Source organism: Esox lucius, chromosome 15 (assembly GCF_011004845.1).
Source record: "Esox lucius isolate fEsoLuc1 chromosome 15, fEsoLuc1.pri, whole genome shotgun sequence".
Lineage (NCBI taxonomy): Eukaryota > Metazoa > Chordata > Actinopteri > Esociformes > Esocidae > Esox > Esox lucius.
The window spans coordinates 19,692,405-19,720,153 of record NC_047583.1 but is presented as its reverse complement, the minus strand read 5'-3'; the positions used below and the strand labels follow the sequence as shown (position 1 = coordinate 19,720,153).

At 43.1% G+C, this 27,749-nt stretch overlaps 1 protein-coding gene across 3 annotated transcripts in view; it reads left to right on the top strand.

Moving 5' to 3' along the window:
* foxn3 (forkhead box N3) overlaps positions 1 to 27,749 on the top strand; it is a 76,749-nt gene that overhangs the window by 9,665 nt on the left and 39,335 nt on the right. The window contains exons 1-2 of one of the 3 annotated variants that reach the window (XM_010878597.4): positions 11,755 to 12,039; positions 16,482 to 17,137. In XM_010878597.4, the coding sequence (XP_010876899.2) occupies positions 16,508 to 17,137 (630 nt within the window). In that variant the 5' untranslated portion in view covers positions 11,755 to 12,039; positions 16,482 to 16,507. Of the gene's footprint in view, positions 1 to 11,754; positions 12,040 to 14,272; positions 14,293 to 16,481; positions 17,138 to 27,749 lie in introns of those variants that run through there. The other 2 variants (XM_010878599.3, XM_010878598.3) reach the window with 2 other exon arrangements.

The following is a 27,749-nucleotide window of genomic DNA, read 5'->3' as shown; positions in this document are numbered from 1 at the left end:
CTGCAGGAGGATCCAGCCCCAGTTCAGCAACGCTACTGGGTGTGCAGGTCTTTCATTCTAGCCCAGCACTAACACCCCCGGCGCAGCTACCCACTGTTTGAGTGTCTGAACGCAGAAAAAGCCGGCACATCCTGTAATTATTTGAAAGCTCTGTAGGCAGTGGAAAGGGATCATGTGTGTGGGCGCTGGGTCATTTATGGTTTATATGCAGGCTATGTGAGAGAGGGATGATGCAGAGATCTGTGAATGTGTCTGTGGGGGCGAGTAGCATGAAGGGGTTAATGTAGGTTAAGGGAGAAAGATTACTCTTTAGAGGGTTAACGTAAGGGATATACAATGCCAGTAGCCTTAGCATTAAGATGGTAACGGCCTGGCCGGTTAAAATATATCCTCTGTTTTAATGGGGTGATGTACCATTGTTGGCCTAGAGGGATAACCTCCTGTTTTAATGGTTGAGGTAGGTTTCAAGGGGATTACGAACAAGCGGGTGTTTTTCTGCAGGTGCTGCTTTTCATATGTGTCGGTCCCACCTTCTTTTTGTCCTTATCTCATTTATCCCACCCCTCTCGTTCTCCACCCATCCCTCCCTCCTTTCCTATCTACCTCAGAGCGTGTATTGTTCCCCCCTCTGACTTGGCCATCCTGCCAGCTAGCATGCTGGGGCTAATGTGATTTGAGATGTAATCATGTTTGCGATGGAGCTGATTAGTGACTGAATGTTTTCGTGGGCTAACGGTGACCCGTGCTGTCTCTGTTTGTTGCTGGCTGACATGGATAAATTGTCATGACACAGAATACCTAATGTTCCCTGTAATTTACTGTGCATGTAAGTTGCTTTGGGGAGGGGGTCTGCCAATCCTAGGTTAATGTGCTTTGCACTCACAGAGAAGATCACACCACAGAGTTAAATCATAGAAATAGCATGGCTAGAAAGGGATAGAACTTTCTCTTAAACTGTTTTAAGATAAATCTTGTACCTTTATGTATGATGGGAGGTTTTTAACGAGAGCTGGCTAATCATTAGGCCAAGCCTACAACTGGCAGGTACATTGAAATCCCCTGATCATAACTTAGTGCTGGCCCAACAGTAATGCTGAACACACACACACTCACAATCAATCTGCAGTTTTTATTTTGTGTGCCTGTGATTTGAACCTGTGTGCTCATTGGTAGAGAGTGTGAGAGAAAAGGCGTCTTGATAAGTCAATACTGCATGCTCCAATGCTGAAATTCTCTCGCCTGCTGACCCAACCCCTCTGTTCTCCCTATCCTGTCCATCCTTCCCTCTAACTCCCTCCTTCTCTCTCTACCCCCAACCATCTCTGTTGCCCTCCCTCCCTCTCTCTAACTCCCTCCTTCTCTCTCTACCCCCAACCATCTCTGTTGCCCTACCTCCCTCCCTCCCTCTCTCTAACTCCCTCCTTCTCTCTCTACCCCCAACCATCTCTGTTGCTCAGCCTCCCTCCATTGCTCCCTCCCCAGATACAGAACCAGAAATACAAATAAGGTGCCTGTTATGCCAGTTGAGTTTTCTTCCACTCCAAATTATTGTCAAGTTGTTACTGCTGAGTAATTCCTTTAGAGTTTCACCCCTACTCCTGGGGCCTGTGTCATTGCTTTTAAATTGGGTATCGAATAAATGCGCTTTCTAGTTTTCCACGAAGAAGGAAAATGATGCAAAATGTTTTTGGTGTGTGTGTGTGTGTGTGTTTGTATGGATACTGTAATTACAGAGAACCAGAGGCAGTCAACAGTTCCTGTCTTGACTCCGGTCCTTGTTTATCTGGCATTAGACAAAAGCAGATGTGTAGGTCTGTGTATGTGTCCAGGCAGAGTTGGGTCTGCGTCGAGTACACACACCTGTCCTCCTCTACTCTCGTCATTCTCTCGTCTCCTCCTCTACTGCCTAATCAAAGCGGATGATGACACCCTACGCGGTAATTAAAGCCACAATGTCTAATCAACGCTAGGCTAACTCCTGAGCCCGCGCAGTGTTAGACCACGCACGTCCTCACCTGGCGCCTTCCAATCAACATCGTCAACATCCACTTCGGCCCACCGTCCCACCCAATCATGATCTAGCGCTAATACCTACTGTTTTCTGTCTGTCTCCGAGAAGCACAGTGGGGAGGGGACAACTGTGTTTGTTTAGTTGTATTGAAATCTGTCACACAAGTAAATTTCATGAAACATGCACGCACGCAGACACTCTCTTTACAGCCAGTCCCATTGGACCCTTCACTTCAAACAGAGCACCAAAGACAAAGCTGTCTTGGTATCACTATCTGGCTGTGCGCTCAAATGATCAAGCATGAATGACTGGTTGAAGGGTCTTCTCACCATCTCTTTCTCTCGCTGGTATTAAAGTCATGTGTTGTAACTTGTGTCTTGAGGTTATGAACTGACAATGTCAGCATCTGTCCAGTTGAGTGAGTAGACTGCGGTAAGATATGAACTGACTGTTATAAAGCAGTGCAGTGGTTTTACAGGCGCTGTCTTTGGGGCCCTTTGAAGGACCATATTTGTCACAAATATACCAGGGGAACTTTTTCATTTAGAAACCCTGAAGGTCTGCCTTCGTAGTGCAATGTACAAATGAAGGCATCATGGTCGCGGAGATCGCATTTACAGTAAGCTCTAAACGGCCTTTTAGGTTTCCACTGGGCAATTTGGAACACTCCAGCGATACAGATCAAGCCTTCGTTTATGAATTGTATCATGTACCATTGTATCATGTACAGCGTCCACTTGTGACGACTTCCCAAGTGGATGATTGCATTGCTTCTCTTTTTTGTACTGAAACTGAACCCACTACGCTGGTGTGTAAAGCACTGCGCCCTGCCAACCGAGCCACCCAGGACCATGTTGACTAGAACTACAGTACACTATAGAGAGCCCGTTGTGCTCAGAGGACAGGGTCTCCAGTATGTTCCTATTCATTAGTGTGTCTCTCAGTGGAGTCTGTGTGTCTGCGGATCCACCCTAACCACGTTTACCTCCCAAGCCGACACTCAGCTACACAGCTGATTCAATCTACCCTCCTCGGGGAACGCAGCAACTGTGTGTGTGTGCGTGGTTATTATGTGTGGTGCCACGCAGGCCACGTCTTCTCGCCACAAATCTGCTTTATGTGTGTGAGCATGTGAAATTCTGGGTGTTTGTAGTTGTAATTAAGGAGCAAAAAAGTGATCCCCATTCTGACATCAACAAGGGGTTTTGCATCCTGTTTACAGTTGTTACCATGGACTCATTGTGCAAGGGGCAATATAGGTCAGTCATGACCAACAACATCTACCACTTGAGTAGTTTCTTTCCCTAGTGCTGTGGCCTTTAGCAACAATGCGTCTCTCCTGCAGAGACTAACAGGACTGCTCTTCAAATCAAGACACCTCCAAACTGCTAACTTAATAGCAGTCTTTTCCAACTCTGCTCATCTGCCTGCCTCCAGATGACATTGCTCTGTTACTGTAAATTGTTAAATGTGTACATAAACTGTACATTCATGCATATTTAATGTATATATTATACATAACATTATACATAACATTAATTAACCAATCTATGTATGTACATGTTTTACTTTTAAATTAAGGGCAAGTGTATATTTGTCAGCTTTCACACAAGGTCCAAACTAGATTTGGCATCTGCATTTGTCCCGAACCACTGTTTTGGTGGGGTGCATGAAAGAAGCTGCCCAGGCAGAAATTGCCTTGCACAGAGACCGGATTTCTCTCCTCACAACAGTCTAATGCGCAATTTTTGTTTATGTCATTTTCTCAACATCTTCACAGCAAGTTTGTGAGAGTAGCAGTTCGAGACTTTAGATCTACATGTCTTTAGATCTACATCGCGCCAAGGTTCTTAAAACCCTGGCCGTTCAACTGGTTCTCCCCAGTTATACAGAAATAGTTGCTAGAGCATGATGAGACAAGGCTGCAGTCCAAATCAATTTTACAACTGCAATACTCCTTGTATCCATAGCTCTGCATACATTTGAACCAGGTTAAGTTAATCCAGCCTCATCTCTCAGATTTTTCGCAGAATGCTGGTTATGTGGTCTCTTTATTATTGTTTGAATTGCAGATTGCCTCTTTAACAAACTCTTCTCAAGCTTGAATGGTTCTTTCTATTACCACAGCAAAAGCCGTGCACTGGCATTTACACACAGATGACAAGTGTATGAATGTGTGATTGTTTCTGGGAGAATGAACACGCCTGTGTGTGTATGAATATGTGCAAGGTGAGGTGCGCGTGTGTGAGGATGCCATTTCCTACTGTGTGTGTGTTTCTGCACATGCAAGTGTTTGTGTGTCTGCATGATGTTAGAATTGTGAAGACATGGCCAGCAGCCATTCCTATCCCATCTTACTGCGGCCAGTGACCTTCTGTTAAATGTTACAGCTGTACCCACAAGGCCCAGGGTCCCATACCCACTCCCTTCACGTTCCAAACGACCACATCATTCATGCCCCTCTCATCCCCGCGGTGAAGACGGACACATTATGACCCAATGTAGTGCATACTGCTGGACCAGGGCCTGATCAAAAGCAGGGGAACTGTGAAGGCGAGAAGAGCACCATTTGGGCCACCGCCTGCATGTTCAGGTCCGTGTTGTTGGTGATGTGCGGCACTCTTCCGGGCTGTTGGGAGATGGAGGGATCTGTTTCTGTGCTGGTTGGATGGATGCAGAGCTGTATAACGAGGGGGGAATGGCGTGGAAGTAAAAGGGAAGAACAAGAACATCTTCACCTTTGATCTTACGGAAGTGGAGAGGAATCAAGAGAGGAAAAGAGAGTGAAAGAGAAAGAGAGGGGAAGTGATTCAAAACAAGTTGGCTAACATATCAGAGACCTAAAGCAAATGTGAAGCAATCCCTCTGAGAAATCTATCAAAGAGATTAGACTGCTGTGTGTTAAGCTGCTACTTCTCTGAACCATTCAAGACTACTAATACAACGCACACAAACACACACGCGCACGGGCGAGATAGAGAGCGTGAGGGAGAGAATGCGTAGAAGACAGCAATGAGGGCAGTTATCCGGACATCGGTGGCTGAGCGATGGCGTTACTGCAGTGGCTGAGAGAGACAGACAGCGCTCTGACCGTGTGCGTGCGTGTGTGTGTGTGTGTGTGTGTGTGATGAAGATGAATGCCTGCCGTCCCGTGGGGTTCATGGGTGAAGGAATTAACACGGGTTGTCACTTGCTGCCCTGCCGCCTCCCGTTGCCCTGGCAACAGACGCCTCGTCGTCACAGTTGCAGAGAGGATGAGAGTGAGTGAATGAGAGGGAAAGAGAGAGAGAGAACAAGGAGAGCGAGAGAGCAGGGGAGAGAGAAAAAAGAGACAAAGAGATTGAGAGGGAAAGGGAGGGAGACTGAGACAAAGAGAGAGTGGCTGTCGGGCGAGACATGGAGAGGGGTAAGGATTAAGGCTAGTGGGGATTTAAATACTTCAGCCGCAAAACAGAGATCATTCATTGACCCGGGTTTGGGAGAGGGATTGATGTGTGTGCCCCTACGTGTGATAGCCGATTGATTCTCACTCTGTTAGTCAACTCCAGGGAGCCATTCAACATGACTGTGCTGCAAGCAAGCCTGTATGACTGAAAGATACAGACAGACACAGGTAAAGAAAGGGAATGCTAGAGCGGGAAATAAGGAGAGTAACAGAGAGAAAGGGGGAGCGGGAGGGGAGAGATGAAATCAGCAGTGATGACAATATTGATGATGAATGAGAGCCTCCAGGCTAGCTGTTTTCTTAATAGTAACCGACAGTAGCGCGAGGATCCGACTGGGCAACGGGTTGAACAGCCACTTGTCTGTTCCACTGGAGGAAGTTTCAGACATGCTATTGATGTGTGCGTGCTTGCTCATCCCAGTGTAGTTTTGTGAAAATAGGCATGTGAGTGTCCCATCGACCTGCCTCAACTGCACAGCCAATGACCTTTAGCCTCTAGCTCTCACCCCCCCACCAAAGGGGTTGGGAGACAAGAGCGAAGCACTTTTCCAGTGTAAATGTGAGACGTAATTGCTTGGTGTTTTTACCAAGTTACTGTGTGTATGTTTGTTTGTGTTTGCGAGCGGCTGGCCCGACACCAATTGAACAAACTGAGGGTTGACACTTGTTAGGCACAGTACTGGAGAAAGACGTGTGACGCCTTTATAAGGAGCAAATACAATCATGCATCAGTGCATGGACATCCTTTTGCAGACCACAAACATTATACCCATTTAAAATCCTATTTCCCTAACCCTAATTTTAACCCTAAAAAGAAGGGCATCAACCCAGCAGCAGTACCGGTATCTGCTCCTTTGTGTGAAGAGGAACAGGAGGAGCACTGCCAGAGCCTTACAAAATGACCTCCAGCGGTGTCCATGTTTCTGACCAAACTGTCAGAAACCGATTCCATGAGGGTGGCATTAGGGCCCGACGTCCTCTAGTAGGACCTGTGCTCACAGCCCAGCACCGTGCAGCTTGATTGGCTTTCGCCAAAGAACACCAGAATTGGCAGAACCAATGATGCCCCATTCTCTTCACAGATGAGAGCAAGTTCACAGGCCCTTACGTTCCCCAGACCTGAATCCAAGAACCTCTGGGACGTTATGTATCGTGCATCCGACACCGCCAAGTAACGCCACAGACTGTCCAGAAGCTCACTGATGCCCTGATCCAGATCTGGGAGGAGATCCCCCAGGACACCATCCACGAGCTCATCAGGAACATGCCCAGACATTGTCGGGAGAGCATACTGGCACGTGGGGGCCATATACACTACACAGTCAAATTATGAGTTGCTGTGATGAAATTCACGCAAGTTGAAAAAGCCTGTGATTTCAATTGTTTACTTTGATTTTCAGGGTGAGTTTGAATCCAGCCCTCAATTGGTTGATGATTTTGGTTTCCATTGACATTTGTTATGTCATTTTGTTCTCAACAAATTACACAACGTACAGTAAAGATTTTGATCATTAATGTATTTTGTTCATTGAGACCCGATGTGTGATTCAAGTGTTCCCTTTATTTTTTTGAGCAGGGTACAATTCAAACCCCTAACCAATTTACCCAAGGCTGATTTCTTTTCCTAATGGAGAGTCAAAAAGTCCCCACAAAGTTACATTTCTCTTGTTTTAATATCGGATAATGCTGGTCCACACCAAAACGTATTCCCATTCAAATGCTATCTTTCCTAACCACAGTTGTTACCTTTTTACCTTAAACTGGCAAATGCTCCCGCACTAGAGAACATTTTTCATTTTTTACTATATATGGGGGCATTTTGTCACCACAAGTATAGTCAAATTTCCACACACACATACTTTGGCCTCACCCTACTTTGTCAGGTAAACATAGGGCAGATGAGTCACGGCTTGTTGAGGACTGATGCAGACTTTCTTCATACACAGACTTTGCGTGCTTTCACTCAGTCACTGTCCTATGGAGTCCCAGCTAGTGCATTAACCAGGGCTAAACCAACATTCTAATGACTTTGGAGGAACCTACTTCAATAAGTCAGACAGAAACTTTCATTGCAAAAGGTTTTCCGTTCGGATTAAACAGTTTCCATTGCAAATCATTTTGGACTAATGATTGCACCCAGGGTGTTTTGATTAGCTTGTTCTGGATTTAGTGCTGGTTTCACCAGAGCTGAGAAAGAAGATAGCGAGTATTTTTATGCAAATAAGGAAACCTAAACTGCCCAGGTAGGAACATGTTGATCTTCTCCATGTTTTCTAAATAGCAATACTGTAGTCTAGCACTGAAAGCCTGTCTGATCTTAAATGACTGCTGTGAGGGAACAGTCAGTATTTTAAAGTCCAAGGGTTAGTCATCAGTAAGAGAGGTAGGTTGATTTTGTGCCAGAAGCTTCTGTTCACCAATGTGCTTCAAACAGCCAACAAATAGTTTTGTACCATCTTGCGCTTACATAAGTTGGGAGTGTTTTATCCAACTACAATGTTTACAACTGTCAGAAGGGAAACCTTTTGACACTTTTAGGTGTACTTTTACATTGCTGTTAGTTCCTGTCAATGTAGAACAGAAACATTATTTAGCAGATTTCTGAGACTACCTTACTCAGAAACAAACAGGGCCCAAGAGCTTCAAATTAGCTTAATAAGTTTACGCAAATTGATATAGTGTTTTATTAGTTAGGGTTTAAGACAAAGCCCAGAGTAATAAAACATCATAAAACCCTTCTTTCCACTGAGGTCCTAAGCATGAGTGTCTATCAGTATCAGCATCAGTACCTGAGTTGAGTATTTATATACTGGCATGAATAGTGAACTTACACACTCAATACAATTATAATGAGCCATGTGGTCAGGAGTGTGTGCGTGTTTGTGTGCGTCGAGGGGATAGTTTAGCCGTTGGTTGGGGGCAGGTCTGGTCTATTCAAAGGGGATTGGTTCTTTGCATTGTTTAGGAGCTCTGGCCTGAACCGGCCCACTGCTGGGGTCTGCAACACTTAAAGAGACACACAATGAAGAAATATATAGGGAGAGAGGTCATAATAATGCTGTATTATCACTGTGCATGTGTGTGCATCTGAATGAGATGAGAAGTGTGATTGATTAGGAATGTTGTGATCATAGGTTCTCCACCGTCATGCCGTTTTGATCTAAAAACAATCATGCATCAGATTTTAATTAGAACACATGACAACCATCTTTCCATGGTACGGCAGTTATTTAACGGGGCAAACACCTCTTCTAATAATGTCACATTAGATGTGGACCCCTAACGAATAATGCGCCAGTTAAACTGTCAGTGTAATTTTATTTAGAAGATCCATAGACGCATCTTAAGTTTAGAAAAAAAGGTGCTGGTGCCGTCTGAGACAGAGTCGGTGATTCTTCTGCCTGTACATGTGTCAAATCTCTTTTGTCTGAGTCAAAACAAATCGAGTGATATAAACCATAATATCATTATAGGCCACCCTTTGTCAATTTTTTTCTCTCGATATGTTGATTCTGGACAGTGAAAGTCATTATGCTAATTATTTTTATTTATATGCATTTATGTGCCAGACCACAACTCTTTATTGGTCAAAAATTGTGGTGATTTTGCTTTTGTATTTGGAAACAATATTGCATTGAGCAACCTTCGTCTATAAAACATATATTTTTTCAAGGTGATTGTTCAGGGACAATGTGATGTGTAAAAAGGCTTTATTTTAAGAACAGGTCATACGTAACATACCCTTTAGTGCAATAGCATCCAGCTGCAGCCCCACAGACACCTAAAACGCTGCTGGCTAAAACACAGCTGACTGTGGGCTAAAATTCATACAAAATTTCTGTTTAGTCAATTCCTGCCTAAAAACTCCGCTGGCTAAAAGTCACTGTTGGTTTTGTGATTTCCTAGCTTATTCATGAACTTTTATAGCATTGAAACATAATTCCTGTCAGGTTTGGATCATATAGAGTGGTGTTGTAAGCGTGTCTGGTAACTTTGTAGAACTTCATTAAATCTATCAAACTGGGAATCCTGTCTCCTGTTGTTCCGATCAGACATCATGTGGTGGTTGCAACCGGTCAATTCCTAGCACCTCAGTTCCTTCATCTGTATTGTATATGCTTTGTAATACATTAGCATAGGTAAATAGTATTACTCAATCCACTTACAATGTCTATAGAATAACTTGAAAACAACAAAAACTTTTTTCCATGTTATGGCTATGTCAACTAAACATTGAGCAATGTTATCGATTATGAATATTACTACATTTGCATAAGGCTTATTAACTTACTAACAGTATATGTTGTATAAGTTACATTAAGTAATGTTATTGACGGTGAATATTACATTAGCTTACTAATAGTATGTTGCTTAAGTTAGACAACAGAACAACTTTGTACCACATGTATCTAACATTCGAAATCCAAACAATTAAAAGCCCATACCAATATTTATGTTGACTATTATAATATTTGCACAGATATGCCAAAATTCATTTTCCAAAGCGTTCAAGCTCCACACTAAATCAACTCTTGAAATGTTTTAATCTGCAGTAACAATAGATTTGAGCTCAATGACACAAAAAATATAAAATAAAACACCTAATCACTTCGGTCACTCTCAGTCCACTCACCTGCCCCTAGAATTGGCAATCTGGGCACTGTCCAGGAAATGATGGGTCCGTGAAATACCCCTGCAGAACCCCACGCTTCCCGTTTCTGAGTATCCCACACATTCTTTAGAACCAGAAAAGGAACCAGGCAAGCCTAGTTCAGCCGGGCCACAATAAAAATTGAGAAATGCTGTATTCCTGGCTGGATTGGAACCCAGGTTTTCCAAGTGAGAGGCTGTGTCTTTAACCAATATGCACAGAGCTATAAGTGTGCAAGTGTCGGTATAGCATCTCGACATTACAACAATGTCACTTGTTAACATTACACCAAGTCTGAATATATCGCTAGACACCATTAAGCATTGTGCTAAACTGACTAACGTTTCTTATAAAGTTTACCTCCACCACAAATAGCATATATGAACGATAACTGACTTTTTCGACAAGTGAAAAGATGAGAGAATTGTGGAAACCCCTACTCTTTCACTCCCCAAGCGGTTGTGATCTAGCCTATATTACTCCAAAAAGCATGCATGGATGTGTACTTGAAAAATGCACAAGAAATGGTCACAATATAACCGTAAACAGTATATTATTTTTGGCTTACTATAAAGTAGCAAGTGAAGGTTAAAAACAGTGAAGTGTTTGTCTATCCTAAACAAATCTTAATGCATAATTTGTTTAGACTGTGATGAGGCTGGAATGAAGAACCTATTGGTTGATATATAGTCACTGTGAGTGACATACGCTCTTTTTGGCCGGCTCCGCCTACGCGGTCCGGTAAAAACATTGCAAAAAAAGCAATAATTTTACTCAATGCAAACGTATGTAACTACCTACTTAACTGTCGTTATAAAACCAAGTGTAGTTACGGTATTACGTACGGTAGCCTACTATATAGCTACAGTTGAATAAACTAGCAACAGTGCCTGGCTTTACGAGTGACCAGACCCGGTAACTTGAAAACAATGTTCCTAGTTAGCTAGCTAGCTATTTTGACGTAAAGTGTGGGTGTATTTAAATGCTGACATTATTTATAAATCACCTAAAGTGAAATCATTTTCGTAACGCTAACACTTGCGTGGTTTTTAGGCCTACATAGCAGACTGAAAAGGAAATACGTATTAATTTGTTGCCAGCGGTGTCTCTGGATGCTTCTGCTTCAGTGTCCTTAAAGATGCACTGTGATTTTTGCCCACTTGGCGTACAGGTGGCGCTGTCAGGCTAAAAAGGGTCACAGACAGTGTAGGCTGCTCTGTCAAGTATGTGCCAATATGTGCACGTGATTTTGTCATCAAAATCCCTTGCTTTAAAGCTTGGAATTTCATGGCTAACTGAGGTATGAGAGTGAATCATCATATAGTCTGTGCACATCCAGCCCGTAATGGGAGGCTTAAAAATGATTGTGTTATTTGCGAAAGTCATAGACTATCTTTCAGTAAAATGTAACTACATTATTTGGGTATATGCACAGCACTCACTGGTCAAACTTGCAATCTCTTTATCATTGTCTCTCCAAAACATGTTGACGTCTTTGGACATCTGCTGTTTGGGCACTAAAAAACACGCGGACTTCATTATTTCTCTTCTTTACTGACACCACGCTGCGTGTACGTGTGTGTTTGCGCCCCCCGTCATGTGCGCACTTCTTATTTGCTGACGAGCAAGTTTTCCCCCCAACTCCTGCGTGACTAGACGAAACAGACAAGCATTAATTATCTTATCTCCCTCTCTGAAACACACATACATACACACTGAAGATGGGAGCTCAAAGAACGTTAGAGTTGTTGATCCGCCGGGGAGAACTATAATTTCTGACCGGGGTTCGTTCAATTTCGCAGGGTTTTCTCTGTAAACATCGGTGTCTGATTCTGAATGAGGATAACAATGACTAACGTTAAAGGAATTTACACCGGGGCAGTTGTCCCAAATACGTCTTTCATCTGTGTATCCTAATTCATAGATCGCAAGGTAAGGAAAGAAAACAGACCGTAATCCTGCTCCGAATATTTGCTGTTTGTCCGTTGTTATGAGCTGTTTGGATGATTCGTGTAGGCTGAACAGTTTCTCGCCTTTTCCCACTAATTGAACGGTCCTTTTTATAGAGTATAGTCTTCCCTGGAAGCCTGACGTTTTTAACACACGTACCCATTAGACAACAGTCGTACAATGCAATTATAAAATAACTTAAGATGAATATTGAAAAGCTACACAATAATATTTAGCTTACCATAGCACAATAATGGTATTGCTTCGACGTAATTGTTTATGGGATAGTCACTTGTCGACACCCGTAAGTGAGCATCGTTCCATAGACTGAGACACTTAAACCTAATTAATTCGGGTTCAGCAAATATTTTGTCAACTAAGGCATTTATATAATCGCTCAATTCAGCGGTTTGACTGTGTGAATCGCTATCAACAAACTCTTCAAAAAAATATTTTCCCCCAGGTAGTGTTACTCCAATGCTTTTAAGTTCTTAAAGATTGGACTCAGTGCTGCCTCCATCGGTAAAGACCTTTAATTATTTGAACGCATTTGAGTAAGACTACCTGATGAAAAACGAATTTAACAAGTTTGTTGATAGCGGGGGACACATTAAAACGGTCAAATTTACCCAAATGGTAAATTATACACATGCCGTTGTTAACCAAAAAAATACACTGCCGAGACCAACTTTTGGTTTGTGTCTCAGTCTATGAAACCCTGCGCAACTATAGGAGTAGACAAATGAATGTCACATAAACAACAAAGATCTGCAATTTTGAATTATGAAGTTGTTGCTTTATTTTTTGTCTTTTCCACAATTTCCAACAAAGCAACAACTTAATGAATAGGCTACTGTAGCATACACGGGGCTACTGTAATATATAGGCCCAATAATAAAGCAGAGCCAGGAAAATTTAAAAGGAAGAAGACATTCAATGTGTAAGATTTTGGTGCGAGCTTTACATAAAATGTCACTGCACTCCCCTGTGCGAGTGGCCCATCTTGTAGTCCAGGATAGAAGCGAGAGTTTCTTTAAAAAAAATTTGGAAGAGTCTTGGGGAAGTGATGCTCTCTCAAGGATGTGATAGATAGGCTAGTAGGCTGTTAAGTTAATTAGCTTGCCCCAAACAGAGCACCCAGTTGTCAAGGCAACCCAACTCAATTAAATTACCTCCATCTGTCATCTGCTGTAACACAATTTATTTCCCGCGTAGAAAGAGACTCGTGGGATTGCTCTTCCAACAGTTCCAAGTCGCAAACAGTTGTCCTTGTCGCTGGGGAGATGTGCCTTAGGCTATAGATGGTTGATGAGTTAGTGTGTGGTCTATTTTAAGAATGTATTTATTTCTTATTTTTTTAATGATTTATTTTGCTAAAAGTAAATACAATTGCTTTGAAAATATTAGCCAATTTGTTTGAAAATGCTACTTAATTTTTTTTTTAAGGGTCTGTATGTAAGATTTTGAATGTAGGGCCTATTGCTAGCGTAAATTCAATCACAAATGAACAGTAGATCTGTAATTATTATTTTAAGTTAATGTTTCAAATATTATTTTTCTATATAATTGTTGAGAGGGCCATAGAGAGAGAGAGAGACCCAATTAAACTTTCTTGGGTCCGTCAATTAGGTTTCTCCTACTCACTTTAGACACTTGCTGTACTAATTCAGTCTCCTAAACATTAGAGGCAGGATTATACACAGTGCCCTTTTAATTTTAGGCCTATCTGTTTTTTAATGTGTGGGATATGTCCTCCCCAAATGCATTGTAGTCAATTTCAACACCGCATGCACATGTTCCAGCCAACGTGCAGATGAACCACCTAATAAAGACTGGACTTCAATACGAATGTGGTCATAGTAATACACAGTCTGTGCTTGACTGTGGTCGTAGTGATATGCAGTCTGTGCTTGTCTGTGGTCGTAGTGATAGGCAGTCTGTGCTTGACTGTGGTCATAGTCATATGCAGTCTGTGCTTGTCTGTGGTCGTAGTGATATGCAGTCTGTGCTTGTCTGTGGTCGTAGTGATATGCAGTCTGTGCTTGACTGTGGTCGTTGTGATATGCAGTCTGTGCTTGACTGTGGTCGTTGTGATATGCAGTTTTTGAACAACTCTTCCCTGACTCAAGAATCACGTTTGTTGACTTGTTAAATTTAATTATTCGTTTGAATTACTGGAAGCAATGAATCCCACACCAGCAGAATCACCTGTAGGATTCATAAGTGGTCCTCCAGGTCAGTGCTCTAACCAGCAAATTGTTGTTTTACATGTGTGGAGAAAAATAGATCAAACTGCACTCAGCCGTGTAGAAGAAAACTACATGTTTACATCTGACAAATGGATGCAAGATTGTTGAAATGTTTTGATAGACACAGCTTTGTAGAACCTAAACATACACAGAGCCTCTGGTCTAGAATGAATCGTTTGTGTGGTTAGTCGAAGAAATATGTGCTCAGTACCCACACAGCAGTCTAGCAAATGCTATTTACAGTGTAATCCATTTGCGGTCGTTATATTTGTATGCCTAGCAATCACAAATGTACATTGTTTAAACCTAAAGCACACTTTTTTTTCTTTTTTTTTTACAAGTTTCAGTTCCAAATTATAAAAATGTCTCTAACACTGCTGAACATGCATGTGGGGTAAAGGAAATGCTTTTTTAATCATGACTCTTTTGTTTTCAGTTTTGACCCCAATCAGGGGTCCTGTCATTCTCTCGGCATAACTTAATTATTTTAACTGAACAACCCAAAAAGATCATAACGAAAAGAGTCAAACTTCCCACCACTTCATAGTCTGTTTTTGGGTAAGAAGCAACTTGCTTGCACCCGTATTTAATTAAAACGAGCAAGGGGTCCATCTGGGTGCTGCGTGTTTACCATGGCGTGTAACTGTGAAAACGGTCCGGGCTTCATCCGCCTCAGATGAAGCATGACTAGTTTGATAACAGGGGGGAGTGAGTCTTTTTTTTCTCAGTGACTGCTTTGGTAAAACAAATCCCCTGATAACGCCGGATTAAGCCATATAAACATGACGGTTACCTCAATTATATACACAGGGGGGAGGGAAAGTGTGAGGAAAAGCGAGAGAGACAGACAGAGGAAGAGAGGGAGGGATGGAGAGGTACAGACTTTACAGGAAATATGAGGAGAAGAGAAATGGAAAGAGGTATATAGGCTGTGTGTGTCTTGGGGGGGGGGGGGGGTCAGTCACTGGATGTGCAGAGCTTACTGACAGCTGTGGGTAAATCAATCAAAGAGGCAGGATTTGGAAGGTTGTCTGGTTAAGGCGACAATGACCTGCTTATGTGAAGGTTGCAGTTTGTGTGCGTGTGTGCATTTGTGTGCGTGTGTGTGTGTGTGAGAGAGAGAGTGTGATACATTAGAATGGTGTATGTTAACTGCAGACCTCACTGCCTGAAATACTCCACATTCTTCTACTGAGAGCTAGAGAATGAGATTACTTCCCTTTGTAATTCGTACTTAATTTATTTGTGAAACTGTACCTAGCTATTAATGTATCATTTCAGAAGCATTTATCCTTTTGAAACGTGTAATATTTACTTTAGTCATTCTTTTGTCCTGGCTTGTTTTCCACTTGCTTTGGCAATGTAAACAAATGTATCCCATGCCAGTAAAGCTGTCTGAATTGAACTGAGAGAAGAAAGGAGCGAAAATAGAGATTAAGAAATGGAGAGTGAGGGAATAGTGCACAAGAGACAAAGGGAGGAGAGAAGAGGTGGTTAGAGGGGACGGGGAACAGTGAGAGTTCATGGCCTTTTAGTGTTGTTTTGGATGGTAGTACGTAATGGGCAGGAAGGTGTGTTGTATAGGCCAATATACCACGGCAAAGAGCTGTTCTCAGGCTCAATGTATCACGGATTGCCGGGCACAGCGCTTAGCCGTGGTATACTGGCAATATACCAGAAGACCCTGAAATGCCTTATTGCGCTTGTAACCCCCTGGTTTAAAAGAGACCATGATATCACATTGTGTTTTACTGCTTTAATTGTGTTAGTAACCAGTTTATCAATCAAGAAATGCATCTCATCGGTTTGTGGTGTATGGCCAATATACCACGGCTAAGTGGTGTGTCCAGGCATCGATGCATCGTGCAGAAGAACAGCTGTTAGTAAAGGATGGCAATGTGTAACTATTTCAGTATATGATGATAGTGTGTAAGTACTTTAGTATAGGACCAGAGTGTATAAGTGATATAGGTCAGTATAGAATGATATTACATATTCAGTGTTGGTGTGAAATGTCCTTAGTGTTGTTAAGTTTGTGTCTTTGCCTGGTACGCTGTCATGATGGACTGGCAATGATATAATGGATATTACCATAGTAACATAAGCTATTATAATTTTCTCTCTGTCTCTCTCCATTACCTGTCTAACACTACACAAATTCCATCTGTCTTCCAGGAGTCTAGCTGGTGGTGGTGTTATCCATGGGTCCCGTCATGCCTCCCAGTAAGAAGCCTGAGGTGTCGGGCATCAGTGTGGCGAGCGCCAGCCTCTCCCACTTCTACCAGGCCGGCTCGCTGTCCCGCGCCCTTCAGGAGGCAGAGGAACTCGACCTGGCCCTCCCTGTCCCACCAGCCCATCCCCTGGCGCCCCTGTCTGGCGGGGCCGCCAAGCCAGAGAAAGGCACCTCCACCCCGGGCATGGACGACGAGGAGTTGACCAACCTCAACTGGCTCCACGAGAGCAAGAACCTGCTCAACAGCTTCGGAGACCCAGTGCTGCGCAGCGTAAGCCCCGTGGGTGGTGAGGGGGGCGGAGGTGGCGGCAACCGCGGCGATGGGGACAGCGACGACACCCCGCCTTCGCCAGGCGGGGACCTACCGTACGACGCCCAGCGCAACCCCAACTGTAAGCCGCCATACTCGTTCAGCTGTCTAATCTTCATGGCCATCGAGGACGCTCCCTCCAAGAGGCTTCCGGTGAAGGAGATCTATAACTGGATACAGGAACACTTCCCTTATTTTGCCAATGCTCCCACAGGGTGGAAGAACTCTGTCAGGCACAACCTGTCTCTAAATAAGTGCTTCAAGAAGGTGGACAAGGACAGGAACCAGGTCAGTGGGAGGAGTGCACACGCAAATGCGCTTAGCATGCAAGCTAACACAAGCACAAACGTGTTTATAGATCCATACATACACATTCACATTATTTATGCACACAGTCACCCTCAAACACATACATTAAAACACACTTGCGCATTTGTACACTCAACAAAACGCCCTTATCTGCTTTTGCTGGCATCTGCCTGGTTTTCAAACCACTCTGCTGTTTTGTTTGAATCGTAAATTCATACCCTTCAGGCTTACCAGCACTAAAGAATGTCCAGGTGTTTTTCAGAGAACTGTTTCACATATGAATTGCTAATCAAAGTGAAGTCCTCTCTTTGTTTATTTGATTCACTGTCAGTAGTAACGTAACAACTCTTCAGGAGAGAAACGTCAGTAAAGTTGAAAAGTAAAGGAAACATTGTGTGTAATGTCACAGAGCTTGTGTGTTAATGTGTGAATGTGTGTAAAATGTGGATGATACATTTAGTTAATATCCTTTTGGGAAGTCTCTGATTGGCCAAATGCTACTACAGATTCTTTATTTACCATGATGCCACAACCATCAGTCACGGACTAGGAATGACTTAATAGATTTATACTAGTTCATTACCTGTTAGTGAGTGTGTGTGGGCGTGCATGCCAGTCTGTGTGTGTGAATGTGAAACAGTAAAGCCATTCCATGTGACTCGCAGTTCTTTACCAACTGCTAAGGGCTGTATATATATCTCCATGGCAACAACACTGCGGTTGTCATGGAAAGCCTGGAGTTGCTGTAGCAACAGAGAAAACTATGTGACAGTATGAGTGTGTTTTGTTCAGGCATTTGTTTATTATGTGAATAATAATGTGTGTTTTATATTTTTATTAGTGCTGTAAAATGATAAAAAATATTAATTGCGATTAATTGCATAATCCTCTGTAATTAATTGCGATTAATTGTAAATTTAGAATGTGTTCAGATTTTGCCCATAATACACAATTTTCAGTTTAAAAAGCAGTACATTATGTTAAAGACATACTGTGTTTTATTGCAAACTATGGACAGTGCTTGACTTGGAATTAAATAAATACAAGTTGACACAGCCCTTAATTTAGTTTAATATACATACAATGTCTGTCCATAACTTACCACAATAACTGTCCATACTGTATTTGTAAATGTAGCCCATGTAAATCTAAATAGAAAGTTGCTGGTCTACGATCTTTGGACCATTTTATATTGTTCTCTTGATTAACGCACTAAGGACAATAGTTATTACGTTAGGTTACTGTATAAAACATCAGCCCCTCTTATCTGGAGCACAGCAGGGTGTGCATGCATTTAACCCACTGAATCACACCTCAGCTTGTCATGGTCCTTTGATGTTTAAACTGAGATGTGTTTAGAATTGGGTTCAGGTGGGGCCCTGTAAACATTAGATTACCTGAAAGATGGTTATCCACAACCCAATACTTGTGTCTCTATTAAACAATTCCCAAATTCAACCAAATGCATAAGGTAGGCTGCTTGAATAGGCAATGGCATAAGGTAGTCATGGTGGCTAGAGATATCTACACACATTAATCAGGGCAGGGGACATCTATAATTCATGTAGAGCACAGATGTTGTTTGTAAATTCCACTATTATAATATGCTTTGGTGGAAACATTAATGCTTAGCTTAGATTAGCAAAAACATGAAACAATGACAACTTACCATGCTACAAGCAGTGATAGCAGGTGGATTCACGCAAGAGAGTCAGGGGAGACACGGCTAGCATTCTCAACAAAAAAAAAAGCCTGTGACGCGCTCAGGTCAAGTCACCAATAAAGTTACCAATAAACAATAAGTGTGTTTTTATTTGATTGCATAGCCACAAACACATACAAACACACACAGACAAAAGCACACACACACAAACACACACACACACAGCTGTAGAAGTGGAGTACATTTAGGGTGGCCAAATCTGGAAACATTAAAGTAGAACTGGATATAAAACCTGTCGACCAATCGCTGACAATGATTAAATGCAAATTAGCTTGTTGATACTAGTTTGAGTCTTTCATTGTTCTAGCTATTAATAATACATTATGATGCTCACATGACTGGTGTGTGTGTCTGTGTCAATAGACCTCTCTTCAGAGTGAAGTGTTTGGATTGGGTCATTCACAGAGATGTCCCATTCATAATATTCCATTAGTCTGTTTAATGAATGGAGGGTAGGTCTGTGTGCATGTGCTTGTGTGTCAAACCGCTGTGTTTAAAGTGTTTAATGAGTGAGTCAGATGGTTCTGTCCTTTTTCATTAGTTTTTCAATCAGGGGATGGGAGGAGAAGATAAGGGAGGTGAGGAGAAAAGAGAAAGGAGCAGGGGAGTTGAGACGATCAAGGTTTTCCTGGTTAAGGTGGACGGTAGAAGTCTTCATGTAGCCTACTATAAGGGATGTTCTTGACTGGTGGTGTTTTTAACTGTCCTATCTCTGTTTGTATGGGGGGGATGGTCAAAGTGTCCTTGGTTTCCATGACAGTGTTTATAAACACGAGACTGGCATCACACACAAGATCAAACACGCTCACAGAAACACACGCACATGCTTATATATGCACACACTAAAGTACACGCGCACAAACACACAGCCTTATGAATGCAGATGACCCTTCTGGGTGACAGTATGGTAAACATTGATTTAAACCTTGATTAATGGCACTGTTTGTTCTTCTGTTTCTTTGGTCACCATGGCAACGTGCAGATTGAAAAGATTAATAGCGCTATGAGCAGAGAGCCCAGTGCCAGGCCATCCAGATCAAGCCCGATAAGATTATCAAAACCAAAACAAACATTTCATCTGCATTCAAAGAGTGTGTGTGATTTACAAATAAAAGAGTCTATAATGGTGACAAGAGAATTGAGAATTGTAATTTGATTTCTGTAGCTGAGTGAGTGTATGTTAATCAGTGTGTGTGTGTGTGTGTGTGTGTGTGTCATTGAGATTAATGTGTGTAATGCTTGATACTTGGGCAGGGTTGTAAATGTAATAATACCGTGTAGTCTGTTAGCTCTATCTGCCTGAGGTTAAGCTGTGTGTGTGTGTGTGTGTGTGTGTGTTGTTAGCTGCTGGGTTCAGCTCTTTAATTATTAACGAAGAAGAACGTGGTCAACACAGAGAGGAGACTGGGGGCAAGAGCATCTGTAACCCCTCTGTGTCTCTGTCTCTCTTTATCTCTCTCTCTTTTTGTCTCCGCCTCTCTCTCTGTATCTCTGTCTCTCTATTTATCTCTCTCTCTGTATCTCTGTCTCTCTATTTATCTCTCTCTCTGTATCTCTGTCTCTCTATTTATCTCTCCCTCTGTCTCAGTTTTTCTCTCCCTTTGTCTGTCTATCTCTCTTTCCTCGTTTCTGTCTCTCTGTCAATTTTACTTCAATTCAATGTAAAGGGCTTCATTGGCATAAGACATTTTTGTTTACATTGCCAAATCAAGTGGAAAGTGGAGTAAACATTACACTCATTTTAAATATTATATTATAAGCGATATACAATGTAAATTAATACACATATTAATGGCAAGACACAATAAATATTGATTAGGTTCACAATGTTGTTTGTGCTTTGTTGGTTGACCCTTTCTCATGACAACTGGTCCTAAATGTAGCTTCTGTGGGACCCAAGTGCCTACCTCACCATGGACTCTACGCCTGCCAATATCCCTGGCACAAAGCTCTCTCAATCTCTCTGTGATCCCCAGAGCCACCTGTCCTTCGACCTCCAGACCCACTGGCCTCGCCTGGCTTGCCCCATCTGTGAACTCTCTGCACCCCCACACTACAGCGCTCCCTGTGCCCCAGCCAGATGTTACCCTCACAGATTTTAGCCTGCCAGGGTTAGCACGCACATCCCACTACACAATCCATCTCTTCCAATTCAGTTCAGTTCAATTCAGTAGGCTTTACTGACAAGGGAAATGTTACCAGAGATTGCCAAAATAGATATTGGCAAAGCCAACATTTTTGAAATTTTCAATCAATATTGACAATCATTCCTAATGTGTAATTACAATTACCAGGATAATACAGTTACTAATGAATAAGGAAAATAATGAAACTGTGAGATGGACCCAGTAATGTCAATGTCCTTGTTGGTCATTTCACTAACTGGCCCTGACACCTAAATATTCTATGGCACCAAAGTATTTTCCCCCCGACAGATTAATTACACTCAGACATGCATGTCTGAGGTGGACATGCATATGTAACAACAGTAAAAATGCAAGCACAGTGGCAGTACTAAATGTGCAAAGAGGCAAATTGAATGTGCAAGATGCATGTGAAACTGATAGGCAGGGATAGCAGTAGTGAGGTTCCCAAAGTAGACACGTACCTGTAACAACTGATAACTTTCATTATCAGACTTTGCAAGGCAGTGTCAGAGTCCAGTAGTACAAGAGGAGTAGTGCAACAAGGTCCCTGAGAGGAGAAGGGGGTGTGGTTAGTGATGGGTCACAGAGTTCAGAGTTCTCTGGGTCACAGAGTTCAGCAGGGTTACAGTAGATTAAACTGTTCTTGAGCCTGCTGGTATGGGAACGAAGAGATTTGTACCGCCTGCCTTATGGTTTTATGGTAACAGTTTGTGGCATAGATGTGAAGGGTCCCTGATGATCCCGCGCCTAGAGGTCTACGATGGCAGGCACAGACACCACTTGTGCTAGAGGTCTACGATGGCACGAGGCTGGTCACCAGTGATGTGCTGGGCGGTTTTCACCACCTGTTGCAGGGCCTTCCGGTCGGCTACAGAGCAACTGCTAAACCACACTGTGGCGCAGTTTTTCAGAATTCTCTCGATTGTGCAGCGGTTAAAATTCACAAGGATCTTGGAGGACAGGTGGGCTTTCTTCAGCCTCCTCAAAAAGTACAGGTGGTGCTGTGCCTTTTTGACCAGGGCTGAGGTGTTGAGGGTCCAGGAGAGGTCCTCTGAGATGTGGACACCCAAGAATTTGAAGCTGGCACACGCTCCACCTCTATGCCATCGATAAGAACTGGGGCGTGACTGCAGCCTTTAGACTTCTTGTAATCCACAACGAGTTCCTTGGTTTTCTTTGCGTTGAGGGCCAGGTTGTTGTCAGCACACAATGCCGCCAGGCACTTGACCTCCTCCCTGTAGGTTTACTCGTCATTGTCACTGATCAGGCCTACCACTGTGGTGTCGTCTGCAAACTTTACCATGGTGTTGGAACTGTGTACAGGAAGGCATTCGTGGCGTACAGGAGAGTGCTCAGCATACAGCCTTGTGGAACACCAGTGTTCAGGATCAGGGTGGAGGAGGTGAAGTTGTCTAACCTGACAGACTGGGTTCTGTCCAAAGTCCAGTTGCAGAGAGAGGGGCTGATCCCCAGGTCATGGAGATGGTTGACCAGCCTAAAGGGGATGACTGTGTTGGATGCTGACCTGAAGTCTATGAATAGCATTCTCACATAGGTGTTGGTTTTGTCCAGGTGGGTCAGAGCAGAGTGTAAAGCTGTGGAGATGGCGTCCTCTGTAGACCTGTTTGACCGGTAGGCAAACTGGTAGGGATCCAGTGTTGGGGGGAGGCAGGACTTAAGGTGGGCCAGAACTAGTCTTTTGAAGCACTTCATGATTGTGGGGTGAGTGCGACAAGTCGGAAGTCATTCAGGCTAGTCGACTGCTTCGGCACTGGCACAACGGTTGCGGTCTTGAAGCATGTTGGGACAACCACCTGGGCCAGTGACATGTTAAAAATGTCAGTAAAGACCTCGGCCGGCTGCCCAGCACACGCTCCGAGCACACGCCCAGGGATGCCATTCGTGGTGGAGAGTCTGGTGGGGGGCATCAGGGGGGAGTTGAGTTTTAAAGCCTGGCTCTTTGTCATCCCTGTCGAAGTGTGCGTTGAACCTGTTTCACTTGTCGGTGAAGGAAACGGCGCTGGCTGTGGGGGTGGGGTTCTTTGGCTGGTTGTCTGTGATGGCTTGGATGCCCTGTCACTTGTGTCGGGGTTCAGAGTTGTTGTTGAAGTGCTCCTCAATCTGCAGTTGGTGGTCATTTTTAGCCATCTTGATGCCCCTTTTCAGGTTGGCCCAGGATGAGCTGTAGGCCTTGGCATCGCCGGATCTGAAAGCAGCATTGTGTGCCTTTAATCTCTGCTCATCCATGGCTTCTGGTTGGGGAAGGTCTTTATTAGTTTATGGGTGGTGACATTGTTGGTGCAGATGTTGATGTAATCCAGAACAGAGGAAGCATATGTCCGTATGGGAGTCAAGGGTGGCTTGAGTGGCAAACAAACTCCAATCTGTGTGTTGAAACTGGTGCTGTAGAAGTGAGTCTGACACTTCTGGCCACACTTTGACTGACCTCACTGATGGTTTCACATGTTTAATGAGGGGTAAATACTGTACTTGGGAAGTAAAAACAGTGAAAGGTGGTCTGACTGTCCCATGTAGGGGAGGGGAATGGCTTTGCAAGCCTCCGGAATGTTTGTGTGCACATGGTCTAGTGTATTGTCTCCTCTGGTGGGGCCGGAGACACTTTGGTGGAATTTGGGAAAAACTGTTTTCAGATATGAATGGTTGAAATCCCATACAATCACAAAAACTCCATCCGGATATTCTGTCTGCTGTTAGCTAATGGTTCTTTCATTGGTAGTATAGCATTAGCATCCGGGGGTATGTAGACTACCATAACAACAATAGATGTCAACTCTAGAGGCAAGTGAAAAGGACTGCATCTAATCCTCATGTACTCCAGATTGGTTGAACAGTGATTTCCGGGTTAAGTTAGTGTTAGTACACCATGTTTTTTTACATGAATGCACAGCCCACCCCCTCTGGTCCTGCCGGTGTCCTCCTTGATCCGATCTGCTCTGAAGACACAGCGTCCATCCAGCTCTATTACGTTGTCGAGTATGTTATTGTTAAGCCACGTTTCCGAGAAAATCATTGCAATCCAAAATACATTTTTGTAAGGTGATTCTTTGTCGTATTTCGTCCGTTTTTTTCGCCAGTGTCTGTACGTTAGCAAGGAAAAGGCTTGGTAGTGAAGGCCGATGGGGGGCTAGCCAGAGCGTACCTAGTGTTTTTATCAATTTTCTATCAGGCTAAGAGGTTGGATAGTCTGACACTATGTACTGTCTGTTTTGAGCCAAATAGCACTGAAACTGACTTTCTTTGTAGTCTCTTTCCAATAAGTGGAATGTATTTATTTTTGTTTTATCCTAATTGAGTTGGGCCAGATTGTCTGAATCATTATAAATTTTTTTTTTTAAATAACTCACCAGAAAAAGAATAACACAGGAGATTTCACGAAAAGTACAAATGCTTATTGCATTTATTGTCTCTTTGTTGGATATTATTCACAAGAGGGAATTGGCCACAATTATACTTCTCAGCATACATTTTTCTGTTTCTCTTCTTCCTCCCGTCCCACTTTTTCTCTCATCCCTCTTCACTTATTCTCCATCCAAACTGGATCAGATCCAGAGACTCTGTGGTTAACTTGTTGCTAGGAGTTGCCGCGGGTTAACTTGGTTAACCCACCCATCACAGTGGCTGTATCTTCTGTGGTCTTGTTGTGTGTGTGTTTGTGTTTTGAGTCTGTGGCATTAACTGTACACATCCGGCTTCAACAAGCAGGACCTTGAAAACCGCTGAAGTTGCAAGAAAAGAGATCAATAAACAGCCTTCCCCTTCAGCCCTCCGCACAACCTGATCACATCGTCACATGACCTGAGTGTCAGCAGCTTCCTGGATCCCTCAGTGTCCAGTAAGAGGTGGTTTCTAGTATCCATTACATTCCAGTAGGCTATTTTTCCAGATCTTCAAACACTCAGAGGGCAAAAGTCAGAGACAATGTCGCTTGGTTGGGTAGAGTGAGGGTTAATGTTATTGGGGTTTCCATTGCCAAAACAATGCTGGGTGACTGTATGAATTCGGTCTATGTGTTCCATTATTTCTCCTAACTTCTCCAGCTTGACTTCAGACATTCAGTGGTGTCTGACTCCTTTTCTACATTTGTCACACTTTAATAGGTCAGTTTATTGATTTAAAATAGTTCAGAGATGTCCATTGTTTTCCTCTCTGTGTATTCATAGGTGTGTGTAGCTGTCTATTCTGCATGCATTGTCACTCAGAAGCCAAATAGTTAATATTAGACTAGACCTTTACTCTTCTACTTTAAACGCTTGTCTTTAGACAAAATGAGGGAATGGGGGCAGTGAGAATGAAGGGAACAAGAGGAGGGGAGAGAGCAATAGAGGAGAAGAGCACAAGGAAAAGAGAGTTGCCGGAGCGGAGACACATTGGGCAGACCTAGTGTAAACTTAGTATTTATTTTGCTCTGTTTTATTGGCGAAGGTATGTGCTGTCAGGGAGAGAGATGGAGGTGGATCAGAGCCAAGTCCTTGCATTCATCCAACCAGCCTTTTACTCGTTCATTCCCTGCCTCTATTTGTCTCACTATTTCTCTCCCTATTTTTCTGTCCCTGAGAAGAAGACAAGGGTTGGCATAGCAGGTCTGGTGTGTTATAGCAGACAAGGGATGAGATCATCACAGCCTGTGTGTGTGTGTGTGTGTGTGTGTGTGTGTGTGTGTGTGCGCGTGTGCATGCATGTGTGGGTGTGGGTGTTTGTTTAACCTTTAGTTTATCAGGGACTCCTACTGAGACCAAGGTGTTATTTTTACAGATGAGCCCTTAATTACCAAATTGTGCAAGCAGAAAGAAAAGCACATTAATAGAAAATTAACACATTCCTGAAACGCCCCTCAATCAACTTCCTGCACATTCACGTTTGTGTGTGTGTATTACTATAAAAGAGGATGGTTTGGTCTGAAGCGTACTTTGGGGGACACTGAGCAAGTGAGTAAAAAAAGAGATCTGACCATTCTAAAAGAATTAGAGGAATGATGTGTTTGCATAATACTAATGAGATGGGAGTTATGTTTACAGTTAATCCTGGGCACCCAAATGGAAAAATGAAAAGAAGTTACATAGAGAATATCAGTTCTTCACACTTTTTAACTGCAACAGACAAGGTACAAGGAAATTGACCAGACGGAGATTCGAGTGGCCGTATCAATGTGACAAAAACATTGTTTTTCTATCGACAATAAAGCGTGTGTTTGTGCCTGTGTTTAGGTCCTGTGTGATCTATCCTCTGGACGGAACAACTCTCTGAAAGGTGATTCTCACTAATTAGGATTAAATGGCTTAGTGGACACGGCTAATAATCCTTAATACTCCTCAATCTCTCTGTTGATCTCTCCCTTTCCATCTCACTTGATCTCTCTCTTCTTGATCGTCTATCTACAGTATCTTCCGATTGCCCTCTCTCCTACCTTTAATTCTTCTCTCATTCTTCTCTGTTGCACCCTCCCTCTTTGACAGTCTGTCTTTTTCCAGTTGTTTCAACATGATGACAAACTTTTTTCGGAGTTCACTGACCTGTACTGTAGCTAACTGAAGTTTTGTTAAACTGTGCTGCAGTGTACAGTTTAAAGTACACCTTTAGTTGCCGTATTGCTAGTTCACTTGACTCTTTGTTTTTGTTAAGCTTTTTGTTAGGCTTTGTATGTCGTTAGTATGAAGGCACTTGGGACTCTAAGGAAAGATCTCCATTACAAAATCTTTGCGTCTTCTGTAAACTGGTGCCTCAATGGGAAGGAGAGGAGGAGAGAGGACGCAAAGAGTCGTTGAGACTTCGTCTTCAAATTGAGACCCAGGCTAAACACGCAGACACTTCCAAATAACATGGGAGAAGGACAGTGGATGTTACTCTGCAGACTATGGTGACACCTTTGGAATGTTTCCTGTGTGACAGTGCAGTTCCAATTTATACTAAGCATACTTGGTTCTTTTGAACCCACAGAGGCTCAAAAGGAAGCTGTTCAGAAGGCTAATTTGCACAGATTATTTTGGATTAGGTGTGATGTTAGTCTGGCTGTCACTCTGTATTGTCCTTGACTCACTCTCTTTTATCTTAGTCCCCCCCCCCCCCCCCCCCCCCAATGTGAAACAAAGGCTGCGACTAAGGAAGTCCTGGAGATGGTCACTGTTTGAGGCTAGAGATGGTAGAATGGTACTGTCCCAGTGTTGTTCCTCACAGATCCACCATTCACGATCCAGGAACGATCAGGGACAGGATGATAGTTGGCTGTGTTTAAAAGGGATTTTGAACCGGATGAATTAAATGGAGTAGAGTAGAGAGGGATGGAGAAGGGAAGGAGAGCAAGGAGTAAAGTGATAGTGGGACATTTTATTTAAAAGAAGGCAAGAAGCGAAAGGGGGCAGGATCATAAATATAGGATGTGTTATTTAGCACGGGGGGGGGGGGGCTGATAGGATTAAGTAGATGGGCTCTGAAATCAGGAGGGGGGGGTCTTCTGCCAAAACCATCAACCACACACACAAGCTAGCCACTCCGCACAGCATGCCTGTTGCCAAGGAGACCACTGTAATCTACCCCCCCACCTCTGTCCTTCATTAATCTCTCAAATAAACCCTCTATCCTTTTCTCTCTCTTTCTACATCTTTTTGTTTTTTCAAGAGTTGTAAATCAGAGTTGTTTTTGTGTGTGTGTGTGTGTGTGTGTGTGTGTGTGTGTGTGTGTGTGTGTGTGTGTGTGTGCATATGCG